At 41.5% G+C, this 27,257-nt stretch overlaps 1 protein-coding gene across 1 annotated transcript in view; it reads left to right on the top strand.

Moving 5' to 3' along the window:
- The window catches only part of LOC111237065 (RNA binding protein fox-1 homolog 3-like), a 530,950-nt gene that overhangs the window by 470,842 nt on the left and 32,851 nt on the right, over positions 1-27,257 (top strand). The window contains exon 6 of the mRNA XM_022766019.1: positions 6,621-6,767. Within this exon, the coding sequence (XP_022621740.1) occupies positions 6,621-6,767 (147 nt within the window). The remainder of the gene's footprint in view (positions 1-6,620; positions 6,768-27,257) is intronic.

The following is a 27,257-nucleotide window of genomic DNA, read 5'->3' as shown; positions in this document are numbered from 1 at the left end:
GTCAAGAGACATACTTGGTGGAGGATAAAGGAGTAAGACACCACACACACAGCCACCGTGGCCTAAAAGACACTTACTGCATTTATTGTCCAAAAATATACTGTCAGAGCAGTACATCAGGTTGATGCTGTGTTGTTGTTGTTTTTTTTTCTTTGTCTAAAAAATGAAGATTAGTCTATCAGTCTTGCCTCTAACATCCCAGCATCAGAGGTGGAGTGGCCATCGGGCGAACCAGGACTTTTCCCCGGTAGTGGTGGCTCAGTGTGAAAGAAATAAAACATCAGAGAGTGACAGAGAAAAGGAGCGAGAGCGAGAGGGAGAGAGAGAGAGAGACAGAGAGACAGAGAGAGAGATGTGGCTGTGCCATGATGATCAGCCCAGTAGAGCAGGCTGTTGGCCATCATCTCCTTCATGTCTGTCTCCCTCACTGTTTGGTTTGGCCCCATAGCTCCGCCCACCTGCCTACATGTCTGTGTCTTTATCGTCATGATGCTGAAGTAGTTAATAGTGGACTGAAAACAAGACAAGGGCAAAACCTAGTCTATGTCTGGACCTCCTCTGGTCAAATCCTGTTTTTATAACTGTGACGTCATCTGACAAAATCACCAAACACATAAATGAAAGACAAAGACTGAGCTGTGATTTATTTACTGTAACATGATCACTCACAGAGAAAGTTACAAGAGACAGACTCTCTTTCTTATTGAGTCTCTGACACAGAGCACAGCCTCCGTATGGATCCACAATAGTTTAGTCTTTATTAACTTCAACTCCAGAACGTAACAGACTTTTATTAGAGGCAGGTCTTTATGCCTAACTCCCTCTGTTTGATACGTAGAGTCAGTCATAGTGGTATTTTTCAGTTGCTCCCGTTTGCCGTGTTAAAGTTACTGCATTAGGTGTTCTGTTCATACAAACCCAAATGCTTCCTTTAATCGTTTCAAATTAAAAGCCCTCTGGCGTTTCAGTGGATGGTGTGGCTGGAAAGCTCAGATAGCAGAAGTTAAAATGCAGAGTAACAGAGTGCGTTCAGGACCACAGCTCCCAGTCAGTCCAGTAAAAACACCGGTAGGCAGAAGACAACAGGAAGCTAGTCTTGAGTTGATTTAGCAGGATGATGTTGTAAAGCTTCTTTTTCTGCTCTGGTTGATTTCTTCAGAAATTCTAATACGGTAATTAAAGTCCTCAAAGTCTGTGTGATCCTCTCAGATCTACAGAATTATATTACACAAAGATCCAATGAAGGATGAAAAGTCACAAAAATTAAAATATGTCTGCTGCTGCACTGTCCAGTCTGAATTCTAATCTATAGCTACTTTGATGGTGTATTTGTGGACTGTTATATGAAAAGGTGTTTTCGATACAGTTTTTTAAAAAACTACAAGAATAAAATCATCAATAGAATCTGAAATTGAATCGTGTAAATAACAATTAGACTTTGACATTACAAAATTCGTCTTCCGTTTACATGATTCTTGGGATTCAGGCCGTTTGTGGTGGTCTTTCTCCAGATGGGTTTTGGTGGATCAAGTCAGAAGTGAGAGGCTCTTAGAGAATAGAGAGAATATTTTTTTTGACCTGCTGCAGGTCGGTGCTCGGACACTGACCGGGCTCAGTAGAGGCCGCTGGTTGCTGAACCCGCTGTGACTCACGAGGCACAAAACATGACCCACGTGTGTGTTCTCTGGTCAGGCAAAAACACGGGGTGGAATTCATGGGTGGAGATGAAAACCAAAATCACTCTTAAAGGACCAGTACGCTCACAGTACGTAATCCAGAAGGGGGTAGGCAGTTGCGGTTTTCAGTGGGATAAAAAAAACTTTTAAACATAAGACCATGAAATTTGGTCAAAGAATAAATTCTAAAAGTGATTTTTATTCTTACATTCTGTATATATGGTACAATGGCTTTGATGATATTTCGGCTGTGCGTGGAAAAAAACCTTGACCTAAAAATTGTCCAAGTTGTCTTTTATTCAGTTCTATTTTCTTAGTACATTTATTTAATTGCTGTAGTTAGGTATTTGCAGCTATCTTACTTGTTTATTTAGATTTTTTCTTTTTTATTATTCCATGTATTTGTGGGTTGCTTTGTTTGCTTTTGTTAAACTTAATGAAAAATTAAAGTGATTTATTTTGATTTCACTTTATTATTTGGTGTTGAGAATCTTGAATTCCACACGTTAAATTGTCTTTGTGGCCAAACATAAGTTCATCCCATGGTGTTCCTCCATGGATGGACTTGGTCGCTTGACATTGAGATAACTCAGCTGCTGTCACAGATGTGTGAAGTTGGGCTCTGTGACAACAGGGGGTTGTATATTGGGAGGAGATGGTCACCCCTGTGTGTGTATAAGGATTTTTTCTGTTGTCAGAAGTCAATGCCCTGCTTGATCTTTCTTTAGCTTGCGGTTGTTGACCTTTGACCTCTCTCTAGTGGATGTTGTTTGAACACAGGGGTCGCCATCCAGCTTGACCCACACTAAGTGAGGATATTTCAGCTTCTGCTTCTTCCATTTTCACCTTTCTTATTTGTCTCTTGTGAGTCCCCCAACTTCATGGATGTGTCATACTAAATCAATAGGGTAACGTGGTTATGTTTCCTTGCATATGCTTGTGTGCCTGCATGTGTGTGTGTGCGTGTGTGAGTGTGTGTCTTGGTCTAATTCCTGAGGAGAGAAGGCTCGGGAGCCGTCTAGCTGTGTTTTAATCTACCTATCTGGCAGCGCTTAGATGTGATAGCTTCCATTATAAGCCTGAGGAGGTGGGCTGCAGTCGCACTGCTGAGCTCAGTAAGTAACACACACACATCCGTGCACACACTCCCTCAAACATGTCGGAGATCTAACTGGCTATTTAATCAGGTGGAGGTGTTTAGGGCAGTTTGGAGCGGTTTTGGCTGCTTGTGTGCTTTGTGTGTGCTTTGTGTGTGTGTGTGTGTGTGTGTGTGTGTGTGTAAAGGAGGCTTGGTTGCATAGATTAGTTGTGTATAGCTTCCCTCCTCAAACACACATGCACACACACACACACACACACACACATGCAGACTACACAGCTTTGTACTGGTTTCCTGGTGACAGGGAGGAAGCTCGGCCTGCTTGTGTATGATATTGTTCATGTAATTATTTCCTCTTCCTGCCTGGCTGCTCACACACCATGGATGGTGGAGGCATGGCAACCACAGAGAAAGAGAGAGAGAGAGAGAGAGAGGGAGAAGAGCAGAGGCTGATGTTGGCTCTTCAGACTGTTAGACTGTGGCAGTAGACGGCTTACAGCATTAAAGCTGTTCCATTTGATACCATGCTAAACTTAATGAAAGACTACAGCCAGCTTCTCGTGCTAACACACTCACACACACAGACACACGCACAGACACACACACACACACACACACACACACACACACACACACACACACACACACACACACACACACCGGCTGAGGAACAGGGATCAACAGAGGAAACTTCATCTATGTGGGGATTTGTGATGCATCGGCTACTTTGAACAGGATTATTTCACAGTCTTTACATTATAATGGAATCATGACAATGTAATGCCAATAATAGCTGTATTTTTTACTTATGAAACATTTGTTATCAAAGGGCTTTATGATGTAAATACACACAAACGCACAAAGCCACACAACATACGCATGGGAATATAAATCAGTCTGGAAAAAATTCCACTGACCACATTAGATTAGAAGGGAGAGGAGTTACTTCAGGTGCCAGGCTTTCAGAAGCTAAAGGTTGAAGGTGACTAGTTAGAAATGATCTTTTTTATGGTAAAAAGTCAAAGATATGGTTTATTGTAAAAGGAAAACAAAAAACAAACAAACAAACAGCTGTGCTGGAAACTGTGCACCCTTATTATTATTTGTACAGTGCATTTATGGGCAATTATCAATGGTTGCTACAGAGCTGTTAACACCTGCACACTGACAGGTGATCCAGTTGTGATCCAGCTGTGCCATCGTCATCAGAAAACAACTCAGATGATGGAAAGGATCTCTCATTCCTCTGAAAATATGTTTCCTCAGTTTTTCTCTCCTTGCATCTTTTCCCGCCTCTCCTCTCGTATCTTCAGTGGGAGGGACAAAGACGCATGTGAAGGAAAAGTGGATGCAATTGAGGGAATTGGGATGTAGCCCAAGGCATTTATGGGAAGATCCATATCTTTGTCTTTCTCAGTTGTTTGTTTTGGGTTTTTTTCCTGCAGTCACACAAACAGAAGCTCACACAGTTTAATATTCAAGTATTAAGTGGCAAAGATGATTCATTAAAAATGTAACTATTGGTCCAACTGAGGAGTATATTTCATACATCAACACAAACACCGTCTGGTTTTATCAAAAACCATAAAATTAGGAATCTGTCTTCGTAAGAAAAACGGCCGCATTAGTCTTTTGTTCAGACGCCTGAAACAACCTATGATTATTTTTACCGGAGAAGGATTCATTAAATTCCACTTGAGTCTAGAGACACTCTTTGTTTCCTGGCTGCTACCAACAGTCAGAGTTGCTTCTTTAACCAGCTGATTTTCTTCATTGTGACAGAATACGAAACAGTCTCACAGTTCCTAAGTAAACTGCCGGATCACAGCCAGGTTGCTGTTTTGCTGCTTACAGATCCAATAAGCTTTTCCCCTGCCAGCCTCCACATAGAGTTAAACCACTGGTTTCAACACTCAGTACCTGCGTCACCCAAGGCTGTGTTCTGCCATATGTACTGCATTTATACATGAGCTTCTCATGAAAAAGTTTTTAGATGGTAAATGCCATAAGTTAACTGGGTTTTGACTGCAGCTCCTCTGACTTCTTCAAGTTAAGAGGACAAGTCAATACAGAGCCAGCCTAAATTATGCCACTTCCTTCCCCAGCCTGAGGGAAGCAGAACAGAATAAAAGCAAGTTATTGTATCTGCAAAGTAGAGTTGGGCAAGAGCTGTAATAAACCTACCAGACATGAATTTATAGAGAACATCCCAGTAAGCAGTGAAGCCAGGAACCTTTCGTTTTCCTAATGTGCAACATAAATTGTTGGGCTGAAACCAACCAAAACCAATTGACTTTTGTTTGCCCTGATGGTTCTGATTCTGATAGTAGCAACTCATTTCAGGTCGGCTGGAGTCTCCTTCCAGTCGAACATGCCCAGAACACAGGGAAGCGTCCTAACCACATGTCCAAACCACCTCACCTGGCTCCTTGCTAGAGCAGCAGTTCCACTCTGAGCTCCTCACTCTTTAGCTACTTGAGTCTGCAATCTCATTGTTTGTGTCAATATCCAAAAGTGCACGACCCTAGGAAAGGTTTGAAATGTTGATTGACTGTTGAATGTAAAGACAGTCAGTGAGGCGTCTATGTTACTGCTGACATGGCACCAGTCTGTCTGTTGATTTCACTTTCCATCTCACCCAATTCCCAATCACAATACTCTTCTATACAGGCAGGTAGTTAGATGGATATATAGATCTATTATTCTACATCTTTAAATTCAGAACATAATGAGAAATGAAATAATTCCGAAATTTCTTCATTAGTTGCCATAATGTCTTTACCAGCCGTCTTCTTCTTGATATAGTTTTACATCTCCTCTCTCAGGCGTCTCTCTGGAGCTCTAGTGACAACAGGTTGGTGAGCCAATCAGAAGAGAGGAGGCTCTGAGATTCTCTTCTGATTGGCTGACTGTTTTCTGAGTGATCCAATAAAAATATAGCAGATTACAGGTAAACACTCAGAGAAACCAAATCCTGCAAGTTTGGATGGTGGGTCCAGGTGGGTGTGGCTGAGGGTGGTATCTGCTTTGTTGTGACGTCACAAAGTTCCAGAAGTCCTGACGGCTGGTTTTAAGGCTCAGTTTCTGAATACAGGCTGTGTGCATTTCTCTGTGGACTGAGGCTTTGATACTTGAGTATTAATACAGAACCTAGACCTGTTTTATAATCACACAACACATGGGCATCTACCATTTCACAACATGGGACATTTAATACATGACTCACGTGTATGGTTGTGGTTTGACAAATGAAATACTTGATTAAATTTTGGGAAATAGTGTGGTTTTATATTAAACTGGACCTCCCCTGACCTCCACACCAGTACACCCTGAATGTTGAGACTGAACATAAATCATGAGGTGTTGACATTTTCAGTATGAACGTACTATATACCAATAGGTGGTCTATGTGTCCTGAGTGAGCTTAGCCAGGCCACACATCACTTCCCTCCACTGTGCTTCACTCCTCTCCTCCTCCACAAGGCCCATTCTAATATTGGCTTTGCTGTAGACATTTCTCATGTTGTTAAATGTTTTTTTTTTTTTTTTATTCCTCTCAGACAACTTTCTTAATCTCCCAGGTCACATATTGATGCCTCTGGAGCAGAGAGAGGGGAGATCAGTCATAAAATAAACCCTGATTTGACAATTTAAACCCACACAGGAGCATGCAGATACAGCTCTCTTTGATGGCCCCCCCCCCCTGCCCAATTTTACCATGTTGCTCTGTCAGTATTCTGATTCTCTACTGATATGTCGCCCCATCCCGTTCTAGTTTTCAAACTGAACAACCTCACCTCTCACAAAAGGAGCTAACCTGTGACGTGCTGTGTGTTTCCCTGCAGCAGGCCGAGGAGGCTGTACAGACAGAGGGCTCCCAGCAGCTCCACCTGCAGCCCAACGACTCGTCCGGGAAGCAGCAGCCCAAGAGGTTACACGTCTCCAACATCCCCTTCCGCTTCCGAGATCCTGACCTCCGGCAAATGTTCGGGGTGAGACGACAACTGCACACACACGAACACACATGAACACACACACACACACACACAACCTTACTGCACTCAGGCACCATACACTACGGGGAATGCATTTATATCCAGTTGGATCTGTACAGTACTCTTGCTCTAGTCTACTTTTCAAGAGCATAGAAGCAAATTCAGCCAAAACGAGATTGTGTATATACTGTATTTAATATGATTATTACAATATAATTATGAGCAGAGATAACTCTTCACCTCTCATGTTTTTAATATAGAATTTTGTAGCCTGGTTTTAATGTAGACTGTAAGTATTATATCATGTTTTAAATGATCCACCTCTGTTATTCCAGATGATACTTTTCAATGCAGTAGCTCAACTTGTCAAGCTAGTATGTGTGTGTGTGTGTGTGTTTGGATTTGTCTGTGCTCAAGCTTAAAGGAATACTTTATGCTTAAATCACGTAAAAGCATGTAAGTGTCTTAACATTTAAATCACATAGGGATCTGTTTTCATGAACCAGGAAGGGCTCTCTAAAATGGTCCCCGCTCAGTGCACCAAGTACACTTGTATGTTTTCGTGGCCAGGCACAGCTTTGGTACATGGGATCAGAAATAATACATTACGATACATTAGAGATCGGCGTGTTAGAGGTTGTGACAGTCATAGCCAATCACATTCAATTCTTTCATCCCCTTTAAACACAAAGCTCTCCCTGTCATGATGCACTGACAGTGTGAGAATGCTGTGGCGAGGTGTTTTTCAGAGGAAACTTTATGTCTGGGAGGTAGAGAACAGCTGAAATGCACTGTCAAGAGGAGGAAATTAGTCTTTTAATTTGAATTCACTTTGGACAGCTTGAAGATCTTGTGATCGTTATGTTTTCCTTGTTAATAGTGCACTGTTCTATCTGTCATACAATGATCCAGAATCATCTGACATTAAATAACATTGTACAGTCAGAGTAGAATTAAAAATGTAGACCAGATTTTTCATGTTTTTTTTCTTTATTTCAGTTAGTCATTAGTTTTAATGTATCAAGCAGCCTGGATTTGTCTGTTTTACATGGAAAAACTCATATTTGCCTGGCTCATCATCACATTTAGAAAACAGCGTGATCCACAAAAAATTTTAATTTCTAAAGTAGCACTCTTTGGTTTTTAGAAAAACTAGACTCTCTATCACATGATGGTGGTGATTGCAGCAGCATGTCTGTCTGTTTTGTAAGGTCCTAAATAGAGCAAGAAACTGACCATCCTGAGGGAGTTATTAGTGGAAAGAGAAGTTTTAATTGATGTAGGATTTTTAATTAGACTAATGTGTCTGTATCCAACACATGGTTTACAGTAGAAACTATAGAATAATCAATAAAAAAACAAGTCTTGGCACAACATTTGTTGGCACAAGATTTGTGGCACAACATTAAACCAGCAGATCTGCTGCACGTACTTCAGAGTTTGAATGCCTTTACTGTCGTTGCACAGCTTTGGAACAAAATTCAGTGTGTGTCCCCGATACAGCACGTTATTCAGTTCAGAGGAGAGTGAAGCTGCTGCATCTGTGCACGCCGCCATCTTGTCCTTTGCAGTAAAGAAAAAGATCATTGTGATCATAATAGTGGATTGACAGTGCAACAACATCACTCCTGTTAGAGACTGCAGATGGGAGACATACCTGCTTTCTTCAGACGGCTGTAAAGGAGACAGACTACCCACAGACTGTCAGGGGTTACAGAGCTGTAAGAGCCACATGTTAATCTTTTTTTCAGTCTGACTAGCATTAATGCCACAGTACAGCTTTTTGGTCTGCATTATCAAAGGTCAGCCGGTTAAAAAAAAGGTCAAATAAAAGTAGAAAGAAGAGCGACGCATGAACAAAAGGGCTTGTGTGATTTTAGGGAGGTTTATATGGAGGTGATTGCACTAAATAAAGGGACCTTTTCCCACTGTGGCGCACAGCAGTTACCAAAATACCAACCTGACGCAGTCGAGGAAATAACCTCAGTGCGCTGCAGGACCCATGCGTCAGCAAAAAAATAAAGCCCCTATCGTCTTTTATTTATCTAGTGTTATCCCTCATGCAAGGAAGTATGAAAAGTCCTCAACAGATTAAATACATAATTGAATATTAATTCTATGGCAATTTTCCAATAAATATACAGTAGGTATCTGTATATGCACGTGGACTTGACACCTAAGAGTGAATCCACTGCTCCTGCAAAATCAAACTGCAGAAAGTAGACCGAAAACAGCCCTTGGCTACGATGACAGCTGGTCATCAGAAGCTGTGATAGAGCCAGAACACAGAGCAGTGACTGACGAACCATTGGAGGTAAAATTACGAGGCACCTGCGGCTTTCCCATTAAGAACGTCCTCTCTGCTCACAGCTCCTTATATTTAAATCAGCCATCTCGTGGAATTGTTTCATTGTTGGTGATTTCTAGAGCATCCATTACAGAGTCTGTGTTTGCTGTCTCGGCGTTGAACTTATCACTTTCCATAAGCAAACATCAAGCTCATCACAAAGTAGTGACTTGAAGGAATACTTAGCCCCCCATCCCCCACCCCCACCAGGGGTATTTCAGAGGTGAGGCTTGTGAGATGCTATTATGAACAACAGCAGCATTTTCAGAAGCATTAGAAGCGATGTTTATAGCAGTGTTTGCAAAGCAGAAATGCAGCAGCAGCAGTGGCAGAGCAACACTGAGCGGTGCACATCACTCTCACTTTAAACAGAACATTTCAACAGGACGTACTTTGCTTTAAATTATTCACACCTTTACCTCTGGATGCCCTCTAACCTTAATCTTTAAGTGAACCATAGGGAGTTGGAGAAGTAGATCACCACGCTTCAGTTCTCTTCACCTGTGCAAAGGAAAACATTAAATGCACATGTATGTAAGTATAATGCAGGAAATGTATAATGCAGCAATTACTTGATTTACATAAGATCTTAACATAGAGACTAGGATTTCAAAATATCTGTCTCAGAAATGTGTCACGGTGGAGCAGTGGTTGGCGCTGTCGCCCGTCTCAAGCTACAGCTGTGTGTGTTAGAATAGAAAGTACAGTCGGTCAAGTCAGTGCAGTTAAGCATGACATAATAAGAACAATTTGTTTTCTGATTTGACCTCCTCTTACACCACTATTAAGGACTTTAAGCAGCGACGGTTGAAGAGACAGTTACAGAGTAGATTCAATGTCGACACTTCCTACTGTTGCGGCCCAGCTGTCTGCTATAGGAGGAAGACTAGTTTGCCGTGTGATACCCTGTGATACGTTAAAGAGTTAGTGGGTAATTATACATTTTTGTCATATTTGACTCTGTCATTTCGTTTATATTCAAGTTTTAATGTTATTAGTTTTATGGATTATGAGTATATTTGTTAAATAGATCTGCTAATTTGATTTATTTTTCCAGTTTATTCATAGACATGTCAGCACAAACTGTTGAATTGATAGTTAACCTCCATCCTCTCTCTGCAGCCCTCCTCCTCACTGTGCTGTATTGATGAAACCATGACGCTGTCCGTGGTGCTGAAGTAACAAACAGATTTATACAAACTCCTCATCTGATTTTAAATTGTCTCTAAAGCAAATATCAAGAGCTCTCAGGTCATTTTAAGAGACATTCGTAGCAATGTTCAGAGCGACCCCCGTTTCCTGAAGAAGTGAAGTAGCCGTTGTTAGAGTAAATGTTGCTTAGAGATCTTTGATTTCCATTTCTACGGCAACGGTTTGGAATGTTTACGGGCGATGTAGTAGGGTTCGTGCTAGTGGGAGAAACACTGACAGCCTGTTCCTGAACACGGCTCCAAATACACACATGATGGAAATCGAGTTCTCTCTCTGGGTGTGTGTGTGTGTGTGTGTGTGTGTGTGTGTCAGCGGGAGACAACGCTTCTCAAGTGTTTACCGATGATGAACTACCCACACACACACACACACACACACACACACACACACACACACACACACACACACACACACACACACACACATATACACACACGCGCACAGACACATTACTGGGTATAGATTTACAAACACAGATCCAGCACTAACATTTAATATAATAGAAGGCTGGAGATTTACTCCCCTCACACCACCGCCCATGTCCCAGTTCGTCTAATCGAGTGGAACATCTGCTCCTGCTCCAGGAGGAGGGGAGCCAACCCTTTGCCTTCCCCAGCCTCAGAGCTCCTGATGTGGGGAGAAGAGGAGGGGATGGAGAGGCCGGTGGAGACACAATTAATGGGATTCCTCAGGGTCAAGGTTAAAAAGGCGTTTATCCTCATTAGGTGTATATAGGGTGACAGCTGCAGTTATTGGTGGGAAGTAGGTGCGTGTGTGTGTGTGTGTGTGTGTGTGTGTGTGTGTGGGTGTGTGTGTGTGTGTGTGTGTGTGTTTGTGTTTGTGTTTGTGTTTGGATTTATGTACAGTTTTATTCTTGAAAACTTTCTCCCAACAGTCTCTAGTCACCTGGGGAGGTCTCCAAGACTCTAAACACTGCACCACAATTAACCAGTGACATCATCAGGTCGCCAAGTAGAAGTTGGGAGAAAAAAAAAAAAAAAAAGCAGCAGCAGCAGGACAGAGAGGCAGGAGAGGGGGATTAGAAGAGACAGCCAATCTGGTAGCTCTCACTACAATCAGCTCTGCTCAGAGGTCATCCAGCCCCGTTAAGAGCAGGATCACAAAGACTGAGGATCCAAGTCACTGGAGCCTCAGGAGAACTGGAGCCAGGAAACTTTTCTCTGTCACGGCAACTTTTCTTTTTGAAGAAAGCTTTGTTGAGAAATAAAAATAAAATAAAAAGGATAGGTGATATTCACAGATCTATAACAAAGTACACAATTCAAGCTTAAAGCTCGATATTTTCCTCTTCTTCTGTGTTTTATTTGAAGTGTACATCTCCTCTCTCAGGCTTCTTTCTGAAGCTCTAGTCACAACAGGTCGATGAACCAATCAGAAGAGAGGAGGCTCTGAGCCTCTCCTCTGATTGGCTTTACTGAGTGATCCTTTATAATATGAACCTTTAAGGATACTATGGCATATACTTATGACAGCTTAGTTTTGACCATCATTCCTGTCTTTTTAGCAACATTCAATTGCTAAAGACCCTTTCAGACATGCATTGTGTAACATAGATATAGATAGATAGATAGATAGATAGATAGATAGATAGATAGATAGATAGATAGATAGATAGATATAGTAAAAGTAAAGATGGCAGTCTTTGATACAAGTCTGAGCTGAATGTTAAGACATCAACGTGAAGGCAGCTGCACCTTAATAGGGTTATGACACAGAGATATTAAATACACTCACGTAATCAGTGTAATAAACTCATTACTTAATTACCATCTCTCATACTCAGTAAAAACAAGAACAGTTTAGAAAATCATGTAAGAGTGTGAATGAGATTCAGACTCAGATGAGGTTATAAAAATGTTTTTTTTTCCTTCGTCATTGTGTTCTCATACCTCAGCAGCTAACTTAATGTGGACAATACTGCTGAATACTGAAAGTAAAACCCAGGTTGTAATAAATGCTGCAGGAATGAGTCCTACAACCTGGAAATTAGCAGCATTTTAGCACTTCCTGTTCCCTCGTCCCAAAGTCTCCCCAGTCATGATTTCTTTAAGCTTGTATGTCTTAAAAAAGGCTGGTTGCTACAGAGGTTGTCGTGGACGTTAAACGTTATCACGCAGAACATGAAAACTGATCTACTCACCAGTCCACCTTTACAGCCTCGTTGTGTTTATACACACGCTCGTACAAACTGTCACTAACTCTGTCAGAGGAAAGGCTTTTAGAAGAGGTCAGAGCTGAATCAAACTAAGAGTTGAAGTTTAGTGGTGGTGATGCTGAAGTCATGTGACCGTGGTGTGGTTGGTTTATAGCCTAGCATTAGCTTTTCACTTCTGCTGATTGTATTTATGCTTCAAACATCATAAAGTGCTGTTCATTAGTGAAGATGATCCTGCTGAACTAAACCTGTCAGGATCATAAACTGTTGTTTATTTTCTGTAATAATCCAAAAGACAATGGAAAAATTCCATTGGCTTTTTGTGGAGGGAACCAGATATGAAGCTAACTTCCTGGTTGGAACTCATCCCTGCAGCACTCCATAAATCAAAGATTTCCTTTAAAGTTACTCCACCTGCCCCTTGCTCCTGTGAAGATCTATCACCTGCACTTGAAAACACAAAATGAGAAACTTGAGAAAGTTGACTTCAGTATTAAGTCGAGGTCTAAATATATGTATAGTTTAAACTAATCTTATGGAAGTCAGCTGGCAGCACGGACCTCTTCAGTTATGACTGATGTAAAACATTTCTTTCACCATTTCCTCTTTCTACTGAAGTTTTTTTTTTTTTTTTTTTTTTTGTAAAACACTAAAAACGATCAGTCGCAGGAAAAGACAAGTTCTGAATGTAATGCGGGCAGCTGTGGCTCAGGAGGGCAAGATACTGAAACCTGACTTGCCCCTGATGACACATCGAGGTGCGAGTGTGCGTGTGGTAGAAAAGCGCTGTGTGTGTGAGTGAATGGGTGAATGTGGTCGATACGACTAGAAAAACGCTATACGAGTGCAGTCCATTTACTTTCACCAGTGACTTCCCGGGGCGAGAAGATGTTAATCTACGTAATTAGTATGCAAACGATCGCAATGTGAGCTGTTCTACAGATGGTTGGTTCGTATTTCTGTGTCCTCTGAGAAGAGATTCCAATTCACTGCTAACAGTGTTGTGAATCTTCGGTTTCAAAGCAATATATTGTTCATTTTGATAATTGATAATGAATGGTCACTTGATTTTAACTTTATCTGCTACAAAAACAGTTGTACCCTAACCCCTAACCTCTACCCCGGTGGCAGCAGCCCACCCTGAGCCTTTACTGAGATTACTTGCTCACAGTGGGAATCTTTGAATCTCTGTAATTAATGTTATAAAAAGTATGGTCGAGTCCAACTCTGTATGGTGCGCTGATATAACTTCTGATACAGTTATATAAATAAAAATTCACTTGACTTGACTACTGTCTGCCATCTTAAACAGGTCCCATGTGAAACAGAGGAAACATGTAAGGCCGAGCTCCATTCCCACCATGTTCCTCACTTTTGTATCACTTCAACAGCAGTTGAGCAGTTTTGATCTGTGTTTGGTGGCTCTCTGCTAGCAGAGGATGTAACAAGCTGTCAGGACCCTCACACACACGCACACACAGGCATATGCAGCATACATTCTCTCACACACACACACACACACACACACCACCTTCTCTTTTCTCCCTGTTAATGGTCCACCTTTAAGGATTAATGGCTGTGGGCAGGGCAGGAGCACTGCAGTCGAGATTCCATCTGGGCTCTGCCTTCGCCACAATGGGCTCCAGTGGCATTCTCCTCCATTCACTTAAAATGGGACTTGTGAGCAACTGGCTCAATCTCCCAGTACGGTTCTGCTAGACTACCACCACAATGCAAACAAAGGCAATAGCTGGGGCATTACAGCAAATGGAATTCTGTGTCATTTCAGCAAAAGCTGTAATAGAAAAGCAATACGAGTGCGTTAAACAAAGCCATATAAAGAAGTTCAATCAAAGGTGATGCAGCCACAAGCTGGAGGTCTGTCTCTGTGAATTACACAATAATACACAGTAATACTCCCTCAAACACCTCTGGAAATCCAGCTCAGGACACAGAATTAAAGCCAGATTGCGGGTACGGCTGCAGCAGCAGAGACACACCAGGCAGACAAAGTACGGCCTCGGAAAGGAATAAAACTGGGTTCATTACCCAAGCTTATTTGAGTTTAATTCATAATTAGAAAAACACATTTGGAAGGAAATTACTAGGCCGGGGAAGAGGGTTTTAATGGTAGAATGATAATTGGCATTCACAGCACCACTTCACTGATTCAATTCTCTCATTCGCAAGATGTGGCTGAAATCTGTAATCTAGTTCTGCACCTCAAATAATTCCCTGGGCCTGAAAACTCACACTGCTCATTTAGACACACACACACACACACACACATATCCAGGGTGATTTGGATTCTTATACGTCGCTCAAACAGCAGGGAAGCAGTCCCAGTCTGACCACATGTCAGTTTTTGTGGGGTTTGTTTTGGCCTTTCATAAATTCTTCGTAATTATCTCTGACGCATGGAACCAAAATGTCTGCCAGTGGATCCAAACCAAAATGTCTGCCAGTGCTGGGCTTGCGACTTGCAGAAGGACCCCGCTCGTTTAGCCCCACGCAGAGTGAAACTTCATAAGATGATATGCAGGACTGCTGCCGTCCCCGGAGCCTCAGCTGTGTTTAATTAATAAGCAGGCACTTAGTGAGTCTGCCGCAACAGGGTCCTTACGGTCACATTCCCAGTGGTAGGGGTCCAGCTGAGTGAGTCATTAGACACTCACACACACATACATGGGCTCACACACACACACACACATACACACGCACACAAACACTCATGGTCTACAGCAGTGTGTGTGTGTGTGTGTGTGTGTGTGTGTGTGTGTGTGTGTGTATGTGAGGTGAGCACCAGGGGTTGGGTTTTGTGCTAATGGAGTTTTAATGACACCTACTCCTGCCTAATCACCTCTTCTAGAAGCTTCCAGCATTCCAGGTAGCCCAGTGTTCCCAGCAAGGGAATTCTTTTTAATGTCTCCTGTTCATGGCTACACTCTCATTTGCCTCCCCAATTATTCCATAAGGCTCCACTCTAACCAGCTCTGCCTCCGAGGAGGCAAGGTGTAATTATAATCTGAAAACCTGCTAATTTACACCAACATATCAGCGCAGCGATGGAGCCGCTCTGCACTGAGTGGGTAGTTAGAAAACCTGTGCTCTGCCATTGTTGTGTGCCCCCAGTGGTGCCAGTGTTTTTGTGTTGATTAAGACAATTAGAGTGTTTAGAATAGAGAGGGACAGTGATAGAAGTTATTGCTCTGTTTACCATTAAGGCGAGGCACTGCAGGTGAGCGCGGTAATTCTGGGAGATGTCATCGATTTTGAGATATTAGAATCTCAGACCCATAACCACGGGAGTTTCATCAAATATGCAAACAATCATCACAGTTAGAGTGTAATTTCTACAACTACAACTCAATTTTTCCTTTTATTTGGGTGGTGACAAGTTACTAAGCACATGTACCTGACTCAAGTTTACATATATTTTTATGCTGCACTTAATTTTTTAGTAGCTGTGATAAAAGCAAGTCCATAGGTCATCTATGCAGCAGTTTATTATCACCCATAGTAACATTTTGTTGCTAGGCGAGACCTAGTGGTCGTAGTAATGATGACAGGAGCAAAGGGAAAAGTGCGGTGACGTAGTAGAAAGAGAGACAGAGTCCACGTCAGGAGGAGAGTCAACATTACACAGGAACAGACAGGAGAGCGCTGTCTGATTCCCATGTGAAACCAACAGTTTATGTTGTTTCCCTTATCCATGACCATTCAACAAAGTTAACCACAATGTCATTATTGTAACCATGACAACAAAGATCGGCTTAATGTTGACTCAATGACTCAACATGACTAAATAAACGAGAATCAAAATGAACATTTTGAAAAAACAATCATTTGTATGAAGTAAATAATAACATCCCAACACAGTCTCACGTCAGTTCGATATTTATATGTCACAATAACAATTGAAATAATCACAACATTAAATTTCTTCACTATTTCACAAACTGAAACCTGTGCTAACTAAATTAAAAATTCTTGGACCTGGACACAAACTGACCAGGTTGAATATCCAAATACTGTTCTGGCCAACACTCACATACATCTGTTTTATAAATTAATGTTTTTGTTATTGATTCATTTGAAAATGACCAGCTACTTAATGTTATTATTATCTAACACATAAAGTCAAAACGTGTTATATTTGCTTCTTTATTCAACAAAGATTCAGTTTCAGAAGCAGCAGCCGTCCTCTGTGAGAGAACCGAGCTGCCTCTGTAAACTCACTGAGGCTGATGCACACCTCTCTGTCTTCCCTGCAAAATAACATTAATTTGGACTAATGGAGACGACTTCCCTCTGAGACCAAACACTGCAATAGAGATGGATGAAGGAAGACAGAGGATGCAGAAAAACAGCAGAGACTGGAGGAAACATGCAACCAGGATCTCTGGTGTAGTGATACGATACATAGAAATCACACACTGTACCAATGCTACCAATAAGACCTTTAGGTGTAATTACATTAAAGAGAAATAATTTGAAGTCATTTGAAGTAAACACAGAAAGAATCTCATTACAGTAGAATGTAGGAGTAAATGATAATAATCATGGAAGTGTTAATAATAAAGCAGAAGTGGTGGTGGGGGGGGGTTGCAGGGGTTCAATTGGTTTTCAGCCACCAAGAGTAACTTCTCAGTGCTGCTGAGAATCAGTGTTCCACTGTCCTCTCTGGATGAAAGTTAAGAGTTCTGGCCACAGTCAGCATCACTGCTGGCTCCGTGCCCTGTGTGCATCTACACAGGAGGCGTTCAAGTACAGTAGCTCACCTCTCTTTTGGAGCACAATCTTTGTAGCTATGTGTGTAAGATGCGGGGGAAACAGGCGTATGTGTTGCATTTACGGCCACATAAAGAAAACCCAGAGCCATCACACGGCCTGCGCAGACAGCTGGACTGATTCAATAGGAGCGCATCTGTTACATCAGAAACAGACTGACTACTGAAAAACATTTCAATCAGGACAGACTTCATTCTGAGTCAACGAATAAACATTTATTGCCATGTGCAAAATAAGAAAGGAAAAGTGAGAGATGTGAGAGTCTTATTATTGGTCTTATCTTATTCTTATCGATTAGACCCCATCATGATGACATCATATTCAAAATGCGGTGAGGCTGTGCAAAGTATAGGAAACACTCTGGTGGTGGTGATGGTGGTGGTTTGATTCTGATTGAACTTGTGTTTAGCTTCTGAAACACCTCCTGTACACACACAGCGACTGGTGATATTCTTTTGATCATCCCATAAAAACTGACTGGTGCTACATACATGTTGTGTCTCGCCTTGATACATCTTGTTGCCAAGTTGCCAAAAACTGTTAACAACACAATACTGGGTCACACTGTTGCACTGGGTGACATGTTCCGTCACTACCATGAACACACACACACACACACTATTTTGGCTCACACCCCACACACACCATCCTGCAACCAAAAATACTCCTTTGATCACTAAATGTGGATTAATTCGCCCATGAAAATAGTCCCCAAAAAATGCAGTTTCCTCCTGTTAGGGTAAGGTTTGTCAACAACTACAGTGTCCATCTGTTTAAAAAAAACTACTGAGATATTTTATATAATATTATATATATATATATATATATATATAACTGATCTTAAAGATTTACAATTTCAGTAGGAACAAGTGGACCTGGGGCTGAGAGATACAGACGGAGGAGGGACGCCAGGAAGTGTTTAGAGACTGACTAACACGTTGTTGGTTTTGGTGTTTTTGTGAGATTTGTTGGTAAGGAGAACATATGGAATGACACCAGATGAGTTTTCAGATTCAGTACAGACTGAGAAACCTCATGACCAGGTCCTCATGTTACTTTCCAGACTACACATGTATTAACTGAGCTGCAACAACAGCAACCTGGTTGATACTCATGTTAACTGGTTTACAAGAACAACCAGTCACACCCTCATGTCTTTGCAATTAGGGCTGAACAACTGATTTAAATATTATCAAAATCCAAATACGGCCAGGTGCAATAACCAAATCGCAGGAGCTTCAATTTCTGATGAAGGTAAATTGAGTCACAATGTGCTTATTACAAATGACACGTTGTGGCGCTACAGAGATGCCTCGGCCTACAAATCATATTCTCCAGATGTAATCAAATTCAGAAATCCCCACCAAAATTGTGACTCATATCACAAACCAAATATATTTGTCTTTGTTGGTAAAAAACCTCTGGGTTGGATGATGACTACAATAAACATGTCACTTGCAGCTGAGGAGGTTTTTCTCTCTTTGGTTCAGCTGTAAACGAACAATGTGAACATAAATAGTCATAACCTAAAAATTCTATGACTATACCTTTCCTGTATAACTTTAACTGACATTTCTTTCCCCTGGTCTTGATAGACGTTGACCTGAGTGTGACAAAAAACCATGTGCTTCACACTGCTACATCACCTCCTTGTTTCTTGTTCATCAGCTCATTGGCATTGATCAAGACTATTGAATTTGTGCTAAACAGGGCTGTATATGTGTGGCGAGTACACGTGTGTGTGTGTGTGTGTGTGTGTGTGTGGGTCTGCCTCACCACTGGCATGGCTGACAGGGCAATTAGTTCTAATGAAATAACGCAGCCCATTGTGGACAACAATTAAAGCTAGCTTTCATTCCACTCATTAGCCTTAGTGCAGGAGCACTCTCATTTGCCCCAGTTCTTAATGATCTGATCTGAAGGACACACCCCGACTCTCATACACACATAACAACACACAGACACAGGTGCAGGTCTGGCCTCAATGAAAAAAGTGTTTCTTTTTTTTTTTACAATTGCTAACTCACATTTCTCAAAAAAAAACTAAACAATAAATTAAATTGCATAAATAATTGTAAACTGCAACATAAAAAAATGAAAGATTTATACCAGAAAAGGAAAGGGGGCAGGTTAGTGAATCCAGTGGCAATCGCAGACTGTCAGGGCTCCAGGCAAAGAAGCCCATTGAAGCCCCCTCCACATGCAAACTATTGGCAGACACTACAATTTATAGATGTTCCCTGAACGCCTCACATACAGGCAACGGGTAGACCTTAGCTACAGCACACAACATCACAGTTAGGTGGGGTTTGGGCAGTGCACTGTATAGTGTCTTTATGGGAGGTTTAAGGGGGTTTATAGTTGCCATTGCAACATGTTAGGGACCATTGGGCCCCCTTTTCTCCTTGCCTGGGGCCCCTCCAGACCATTTTGTAATTGTACAGGATGATGTGGCCAGTCACAGTCTGGTTTAAAGCCCAACGTCTTTCCACCTTACTCTTCTTCAGCCCCATAGAGGGATTCTTCTCATGGAGGTGGAAATCTTTCTTCTATCTATGACTGTTCCAAAACCTTGATTGTGTGTTTATTAGTTACCATGCCAACAAAGGTCCTGTATGCCTGCTACTGGTACACTCGTATTTGAGGGTTGGGGCAAGAAACTAATATGGTCATTTAAGTTGGACGACTTGTTGGAATTCCTCCTTGCATAACAGGCCAAAAATAAAAAGCCAGAATAAAATAAAATTATACTTTACAATCAAAGCAATAAAGAAATACAATTTTCTGTTGTAATGGAAGAAGGAAATAAGAGATGCCTCAAAGACAATGGTGCTTCATATTGTATTTCTGCCTGTTGTCAGCTCTGAGTAACAATGTTTTTCGTTGGAAGACAAATGTCAGTGTTGTGGTCCTGAGATGTGTTCAGGTCTTGATTGCATCAGCACATTCAGGATGTGAGATTACCTGTTGTGCCGAGCTGCGTGAGACAAGAGGATTATGTGAAGAGTTTTGAAGTCAAAATGAAGTCAGTGTAGGAAAATGTGAAAGAGCAGTCGAAAAAAAAAACTGTCCTGCATTTATTGTTTCTGAACAAATCCTTCAGAGGGAATCAGTTAAATGCGTAGAAAGATCCAGGCACAAAGGGGGGTCATGGGGCCCCTAGGCCAGAGCCTCCGTTTGAAGTGACTGTTCTCATGATATTAACATGCAAAACAGTCACAACACAAACACAAATTGAGTATAAAGAGATGTACAATGACCACGAAGAGACACACAACAACTGCAAAGAGACACACACACACACACAACAAATGACCCTTGCTGCAGTGTCAGGGCTCATTTTGTGTCTCTTCGAGCTCCTGTGTAGGAGGAGAGGGGGGCCTTTTACGTGTCTGCATCCAGGGGCCCGTCGTCTCATAATTCATCCATGTTTAAATGATTATGACAATGTTTTTTTTCCTCGAGAAACAAGAAATCACATTTTTATGGTGATTGATTAACTGACTGATTGATTGATTGACTGATTGATTGATTATCTAAGTGCAGTGCTGCTGTGCCTTCCTCATGTTTCAAGAAATTCAGAGAGGAAATCTCACTCTCAGCAAAATCGTTCACTTACATGAACAAAGATAGGATTTAGGATTTCACACACTCAATGATTATATCATCATTAATCATCATACAGCTGTTAGTACTGAGAGCTTTATGCATGAAAGGTCACAAACTTCATTTGTCAGTTTATTCAACCCTGTGTCCTAGAAATTACTCTTAAATACAGTTAATTATCTATTAACACAACGAGGAAATGTTGTCAATTAACATATCTGACAAGTCACAAAAATGTATCAGATCATTTTCACTGACAACGTATTTTAGCAAAATATCTGATCTTGCAGAAGAGAATCCACCTGTAGTGACAACAGTGTTACTAACTTATTAAATTATTATTATATAATTAAATCTATGGTTCTGTTTAGACTCTCATAGCAGTTGGTTAGTGTTACAGAAAGATGGTGGTCGGGTTTAATACAGGAAAAGTCTGCAATGACTTGAGACACAATGTGTTTATTGACATTTAACTGAAACCACAATCTTTTTCTGACCTTAACCAAAGTTGTTTTATACGTAACCCTGAGCTACAGACAGGAGTCTGGGTGCAGGTCCCCGTCACTGCTGTCAAGATCCTGTGCTCTGCTCACTCACCTGCCGGTGGTGGGAGCACAGACACGGTGGTGCACTGAAGTGACTTAAGCTCCTTTTACACTGGTCAAAAAAAAAAAAACTGCTAACACTCGCTAACATCAGGCTTTTGTCTGCAGTGTGAACGGGAACAATTGGCATTCACACCTGGGTCAGATGACTATGCAGCAGTCACAGGTGTTTATCGGCTCTGATCAGCAGCGATGTAAACACAACACCTGAGTGAACGCGCTAATTTTCGCCCCTTCACGTCTTTCAGAGCAGAAACACTGTAAACACACCTGTCACCTGCACAGCACGGCGCCGTTACACCAGAAACACCGGCCACACCTTCCACTGAGGTTTCCGACACTTTACAGGAGCACCCACCCAGGGGTGAGACGGATCCATTTCACCCGTGCGGCACGGCAGCTAATCTGCATCTCTCTGTGTGTGTGTGTGTGTGTGTCCTCAGTCTGAACAGACAGGCAAACTTGTCTGGCAGTGTGAAAGGAGTCAATCGTCTTCTTCTTTTTTTTAGGGTTTACCCGAGTTTAAAAACCCCACTTACACGTGCTAATTTTAGTGTAAAAAGGGAATTTAATAGAATAAGAGAGAGAAAATATATTTTCTAGCAGCTGCATGTGGGGTAAGTGATATTTGAGTGACATTTTCTATCAAAAACAAATCAAAAATGAATGTGTAATGAAGAGAAATCCGACATTCCGGTAACCTGCAAACTGTATGTAGAGAGACAGAGCAGCAGCAGCAGAGACGCAGCACAGGCAGTGTGTTCCCGGTTGGTAGTTGTGATCTGTGAGTTTTACCAGTAAACAATGAACCTTCACTTGCTGCTGCTGATGACCAGATCAGATACTTGAGTCAGTGCACTCACATGCAGTACCCTGTGTTCACAGAATACTGTTGTGCACTCAGCAGAAATGACAGTTGCAACATGTGACTGTCTTGAAAATGGACATTTTACTTTCCTGCATGTGTCATGTGACATGGAAATTAAGCCGCAACCAGTGACGTGTCCTTCCTCAGTCACCGTTTCCACAAGTTTGAAAATACATCGGTGTTCCCTGTCCTTCTGCGACTTAGCCAAGAGGGAAACTGTTGAGGGTGAGAGGTGTCCATCGTTTTACACTCAATGTTTTGAGGTCACCATCCAGGTACTTAAAGTGCACCGGATGTAGCCGCGCTTGTGCGCTCATGCACTAAGAATAGCGAGTGTGAGTAGCTATGGTAGAATGTGATTTGAGACACAGCATCAAACTAATTAACCAGAAAAATCACAATAAGGGAAGTTAAATCTTTGACTTTATGTAGAATAGGTGAATTAAGATACATAGGTAGTGTGAATCTGCTTTAATCATAATTCATGACATTTACCCTCATTTACAAATATAGAAGTGATCAGTGTGAACCACACACACACACACACACACACACACACACCCTGAGACTTGGTAAAATGGATTTTGAGAAGTTCACAGCCCTTTTACCTCAACCAAACCCTGTCCTGCTTTTCATGATGCACCAGTCTCTTGTGATTCACACACACACAACTACACACACAAAGTAGATACACACACGCACACGCACGCACACACACGCACGCACACACACACACACACACACACACACACTAAAATGCAGCCCTCCACTGGAGAAGGGAAGAAGCAGGAAGAAAACAGAGGTAGTCGGGCTAAATGACTTGTTCAGCGGGCTGTGGACTGGTCTCTCATTCGGAGCGAGAGACCCAGACAGGGACAGACAAGAGAGAGAGAGAGAGAGGCAGGCACAGAAAGAGAGCTCTGATCCGTGTCGTCTGCAGCCCCGACCTCTAACACACACACACACACACACACGCACACAGAAAAAAACAGCAAAGAAACAAGCCTATCAATTCAAATGTTTTTTTTTTTCTTTAAAAAGTTCTATTTCAGCCTTTTTCTCTTTTAATGTAATGAAATCAGCGACAATCTTTCTTAAATGTTCCTCTTCTGAACAGCCTGTCCGCGTAATCAGCTAAAACACACCAACAGACCGTGTGTGTCGTCCTGCGACATACACGTGTAACACATCCAGTATGTATACGCAGATCATGTGTATGTTCTGACGCGTGCTTTGCTGGCGGACTTCCTTCATCTTCAGGGCTGATGCTGGGGCTGTGACCTTGCCTTTGCTCTGCTGCCTGCTCCATGTTTATTTATTTATTGAAATAAACTACTTGATTCAAGGTCTAGTTATGGGGGGAGCACAAGGCTGAGCATTACCATACTGTCTGGCAAGGTTAGTTCACGTAGTCATGAGTTCATCCCAGCTGCTCCTGCAGCACAGAGTCCACTGATCCAGGTCTCTGAGCGCTCAGGGAAGTTTATTTTACACTGATATTAATTAATTTGGAAATTAGATACATTTCAAATATGTCTTTCTGAGTGTTTCCTTCTAGAAACAAAGGAAAGGAAGGAAGGAACGATATTAAAAATAGAAAGGAGAAGGTTAATTTTCATTTTCTCTTTTCTAAAACAAACAAACACACAAAAAAAACATAATTGTAATAATAAAGAAATGAAAAAGAGCAAACTCTAACGGCAGATGAAGATGAAGTCGACCATCTGAAAGTGACATTGGAAACAGAGGATGAAAGGAGGAGATCAGGAGGAGAACACATGCACATACATTATTTAAAACAGCAGTTGTATTTATTCAGAGGCGTTAAACTGTTAATATCAGTGTGTGTGTGTGTGTGTGTGTGTGTGTGTGTGTGTGTGTGTGTGTGTCCTCATCTTGCCCTCCTCGCCGCTGTAGTTTAGGCTTCATCTCGTAGTCTGACCTCACACTATTTAGGACGCGTGTATTTCATCAGAGGAATCAGACTCTTACTTTCAGACAGACGTTGTATGAACACTAAAAGGTTTTGAAAGTGTAATTCAGGTCTGGCAGTATTTATATTCGTTGAGGTGATTTGTAAACAGTGGCAAGAAAAAATAAAGTAAATGAACACTTTGGGATTCTCTCAAGATCAGATCTTCATTATGTAGAAATACATTCACTTTAGTGAATAACACAAGTAATGGTGTTGTTGTGTCATTTTGAAAACATCACTCAGTCCATTCACAGCACCCCTCGGCTAATGACGTCAACAGAAGCTAACTGGAGTCAGGAGTTATCAGACCTGGAGTCCAGTCAATGAAACAGACTGGAGCTGTGGGTCAGAGACACTTTAACTTATAAAAAACACTCAAACATTTGAGTTTTCTGCTCGCAAGAAACATCAGCTGATGTGAACCAGGCCTCAAAAACAGATCTCAGAAGACTGAGGATCAAGGACTGTTGATATGTATGAAGCTCAAAGACAGAGTCATCTCCAGGGGAGGACAGTAGCAAAGCACATTTACTTGAGCACTGTGCCTCAGTCTATTTTCAAGTGTCTGTTCTTTACTTGAGTTTTTTTTTTTTTTAAACTTCTGACTTTTACTCCACTCCACTTAAAATCAAATAATGTACTTTTGACTCCACTACATTTCTATGAAGTACTCTTACTTTGAAGCAGAGATTTTCTTTTATTTTGAAAAATGTGATAGACCATACACTGTGTTCATCACGGGAGAAAAACCAATCACAGTCAACTCCTCCGCTGTCAGTCATGTTGTGCTGCTGCATGTTTGAACAGCTCAGTTTGAACCTGTCAGTGTCCTAATGATGCTGCGTTAGATAAAGATGAGGCAGAAGATTCTTCACCAGAGACCAGGGTCTGATCTGAAGTCTGTGTTTGAAGGTTTACAAATAAAGAAAGAAACTTCATCACTGACTAAAAACAAAGAAATACTAAACTACAATAGCTCTTTTTGCTGTTGTGTTGTTGTTTTGTTGTTGTGTTTTTATGACTAGTTCTAGAGGTTTTGTATCATATCCTACACTCTTTCATTCTACAAGTTCTACACTAAGTAAGTTCTAAGTTCTAACAATGGAACAATACAACAATGAGTTGACATGAAAAATGTAATGTATTTATTGAAATCAAATACTCCAGCACCTTAACTCAAGTGAACATTTGACTGAACAACTTTCACTTGTATTGGAGTCATATTTGACCAGGAGGATCTATACTCTGACTCAAGTAATTTAGGAAGTCGTGTACTTTGTCCACCTCTGGTCATCTCAAAGACAAACTGTCTGTAGATGGAGATGATTTAGTTCTGCTAAGATGACTCCAAAGGCACAACACTGCAAGCTCACTGAGGTGACGAAGGAGCTCAGAGCAGCGGATGAAGGCTTAAAGGAATCACTGGAGCCGGTCAACATCTCTGTTCATGAGTCGACCGCGCACAGCATGGAGCGAGGTCCATGGCAGGGGAGCACTGTGAGCCAAAGTTTGCCAAAGAAGCAGCTCGACGCTCCACAGCACCACTGGGACTGATGAAAATAACAATATAATAATGATGAACTTTCTCAACAAAGTTACAAAGTGCTTTACAAAAGAAACAAAACCAGAGAAGGCAAATAAAATAAAAAATAGGAGCAAGACACAGAAGACGTAAAAACAATATTTATTTTATTTATTTATTTGGATCTCCATTAGCCAGTACCAAGGTAGCAACTACTCTTCCTGGGATCCACTCAATACAAAGGAATAAGATGAAATAATCAGGAATAATATGTATAAATAACAATCTATATCAAACATTTCCAATTGCATTCATAAAATGTAAAGTTCTAGAAAGGGATTTAAAAGAAGCAAAGGAATTGGTGTGTCTAACTTTTACAGCGGGGGGGGGGGTTCTAATAGCAAAAGTCTGGTCACCCTTTGTCACACGCTGAGGCTACATTATCATTATTTCTGCAACTAACCAGCTGCAGAGTAAACAACCTCCTTCCTGTTTACAGCGGCTCACACATGCTCACTGTATGTGAATGGTCATGTGATACGTGTTTTCAGGTGTTAGTCTGTACGGAGGTTATTTCTGATACTGAGTAAAAACGGTCGTCTGGACAGAAGTCATTTTTGTTTTAAAACACCATTTCAAAATGTGCTGTACCTATGTTCGTGCCTGTTTGTCAACACAGAACTGAGACCACCAAGTAATACGTTTTCTCCAACACGTGCCTCAATTTCACAATCGGGGAAAGTGCACTTCTTTCTCATCTTTGTCTTCTGTGCCATGTCTGATCACTTGTGGTGGAGACAGGGTTTAATGCAAACCGATCAAGGGAGCGCCTTCATCCATTTATGGCTAATTGTGGAAATGAGGCTCGTGCATGTGCACCCAATTTCTCAATGAGTGACATTTAGAAAGCGGAGCGTGTACGCACCCTTTATATTTGTGACGGCGAGAATGCATATGCATACTTCTGGTTTTGCGTGTACACATAATATTAGTCATGAATCTACACAGCATCTGGCCACAGGTCAGTAAATCAGACAGGACCTTAAGGTACGTAAGGCCTTAAAGGTGAGCAGTTAAAATTTTGAAATCAGTTCTAAATCTAACAGGGAGCCAGTAAGTACAGGGCGATGTGATCATACCTCTAATAAAACGAGCAGCAGCGTTTAGAACCAGCTGCAGACGGGGCTGGAGCCCTGGCTCATACCTGAGTAAAGTGTGTTGCAATAGTCAAGAGATAAAGGCTGTTTGCAGATCAGCAGTGGATAAAAAAGATCTAGTTGCTCCATGTTGGGCTTCTTTGAAGTGTTACAGTAAAATACAACAGTAGGTATACCTGATATAAAAAAAAAAAGAATACACAACATCTAAAGAGAATATACTGTAGC

The sequence above is a fragment of the Seriola dumerili genome, unplaced genomic scaffold, assembly GCF_002260705.1.
Source record: "Seriola dumerili isolate Sdu_G_001 unplaced genomic scaffold, Sdu_1.0 BDQW01000807.1, whole genome shotgun sequence".
NCBI lineage: Eukaryota > Metazoa > Chordata > Actinopteri > Carangiformes > Carangidae > Seriola > Seriola dumerili.
Note: the sequence above shows the minus strand (reverse complement) of the source record. Positions and strands in the feature narration are given on the sequence as shown.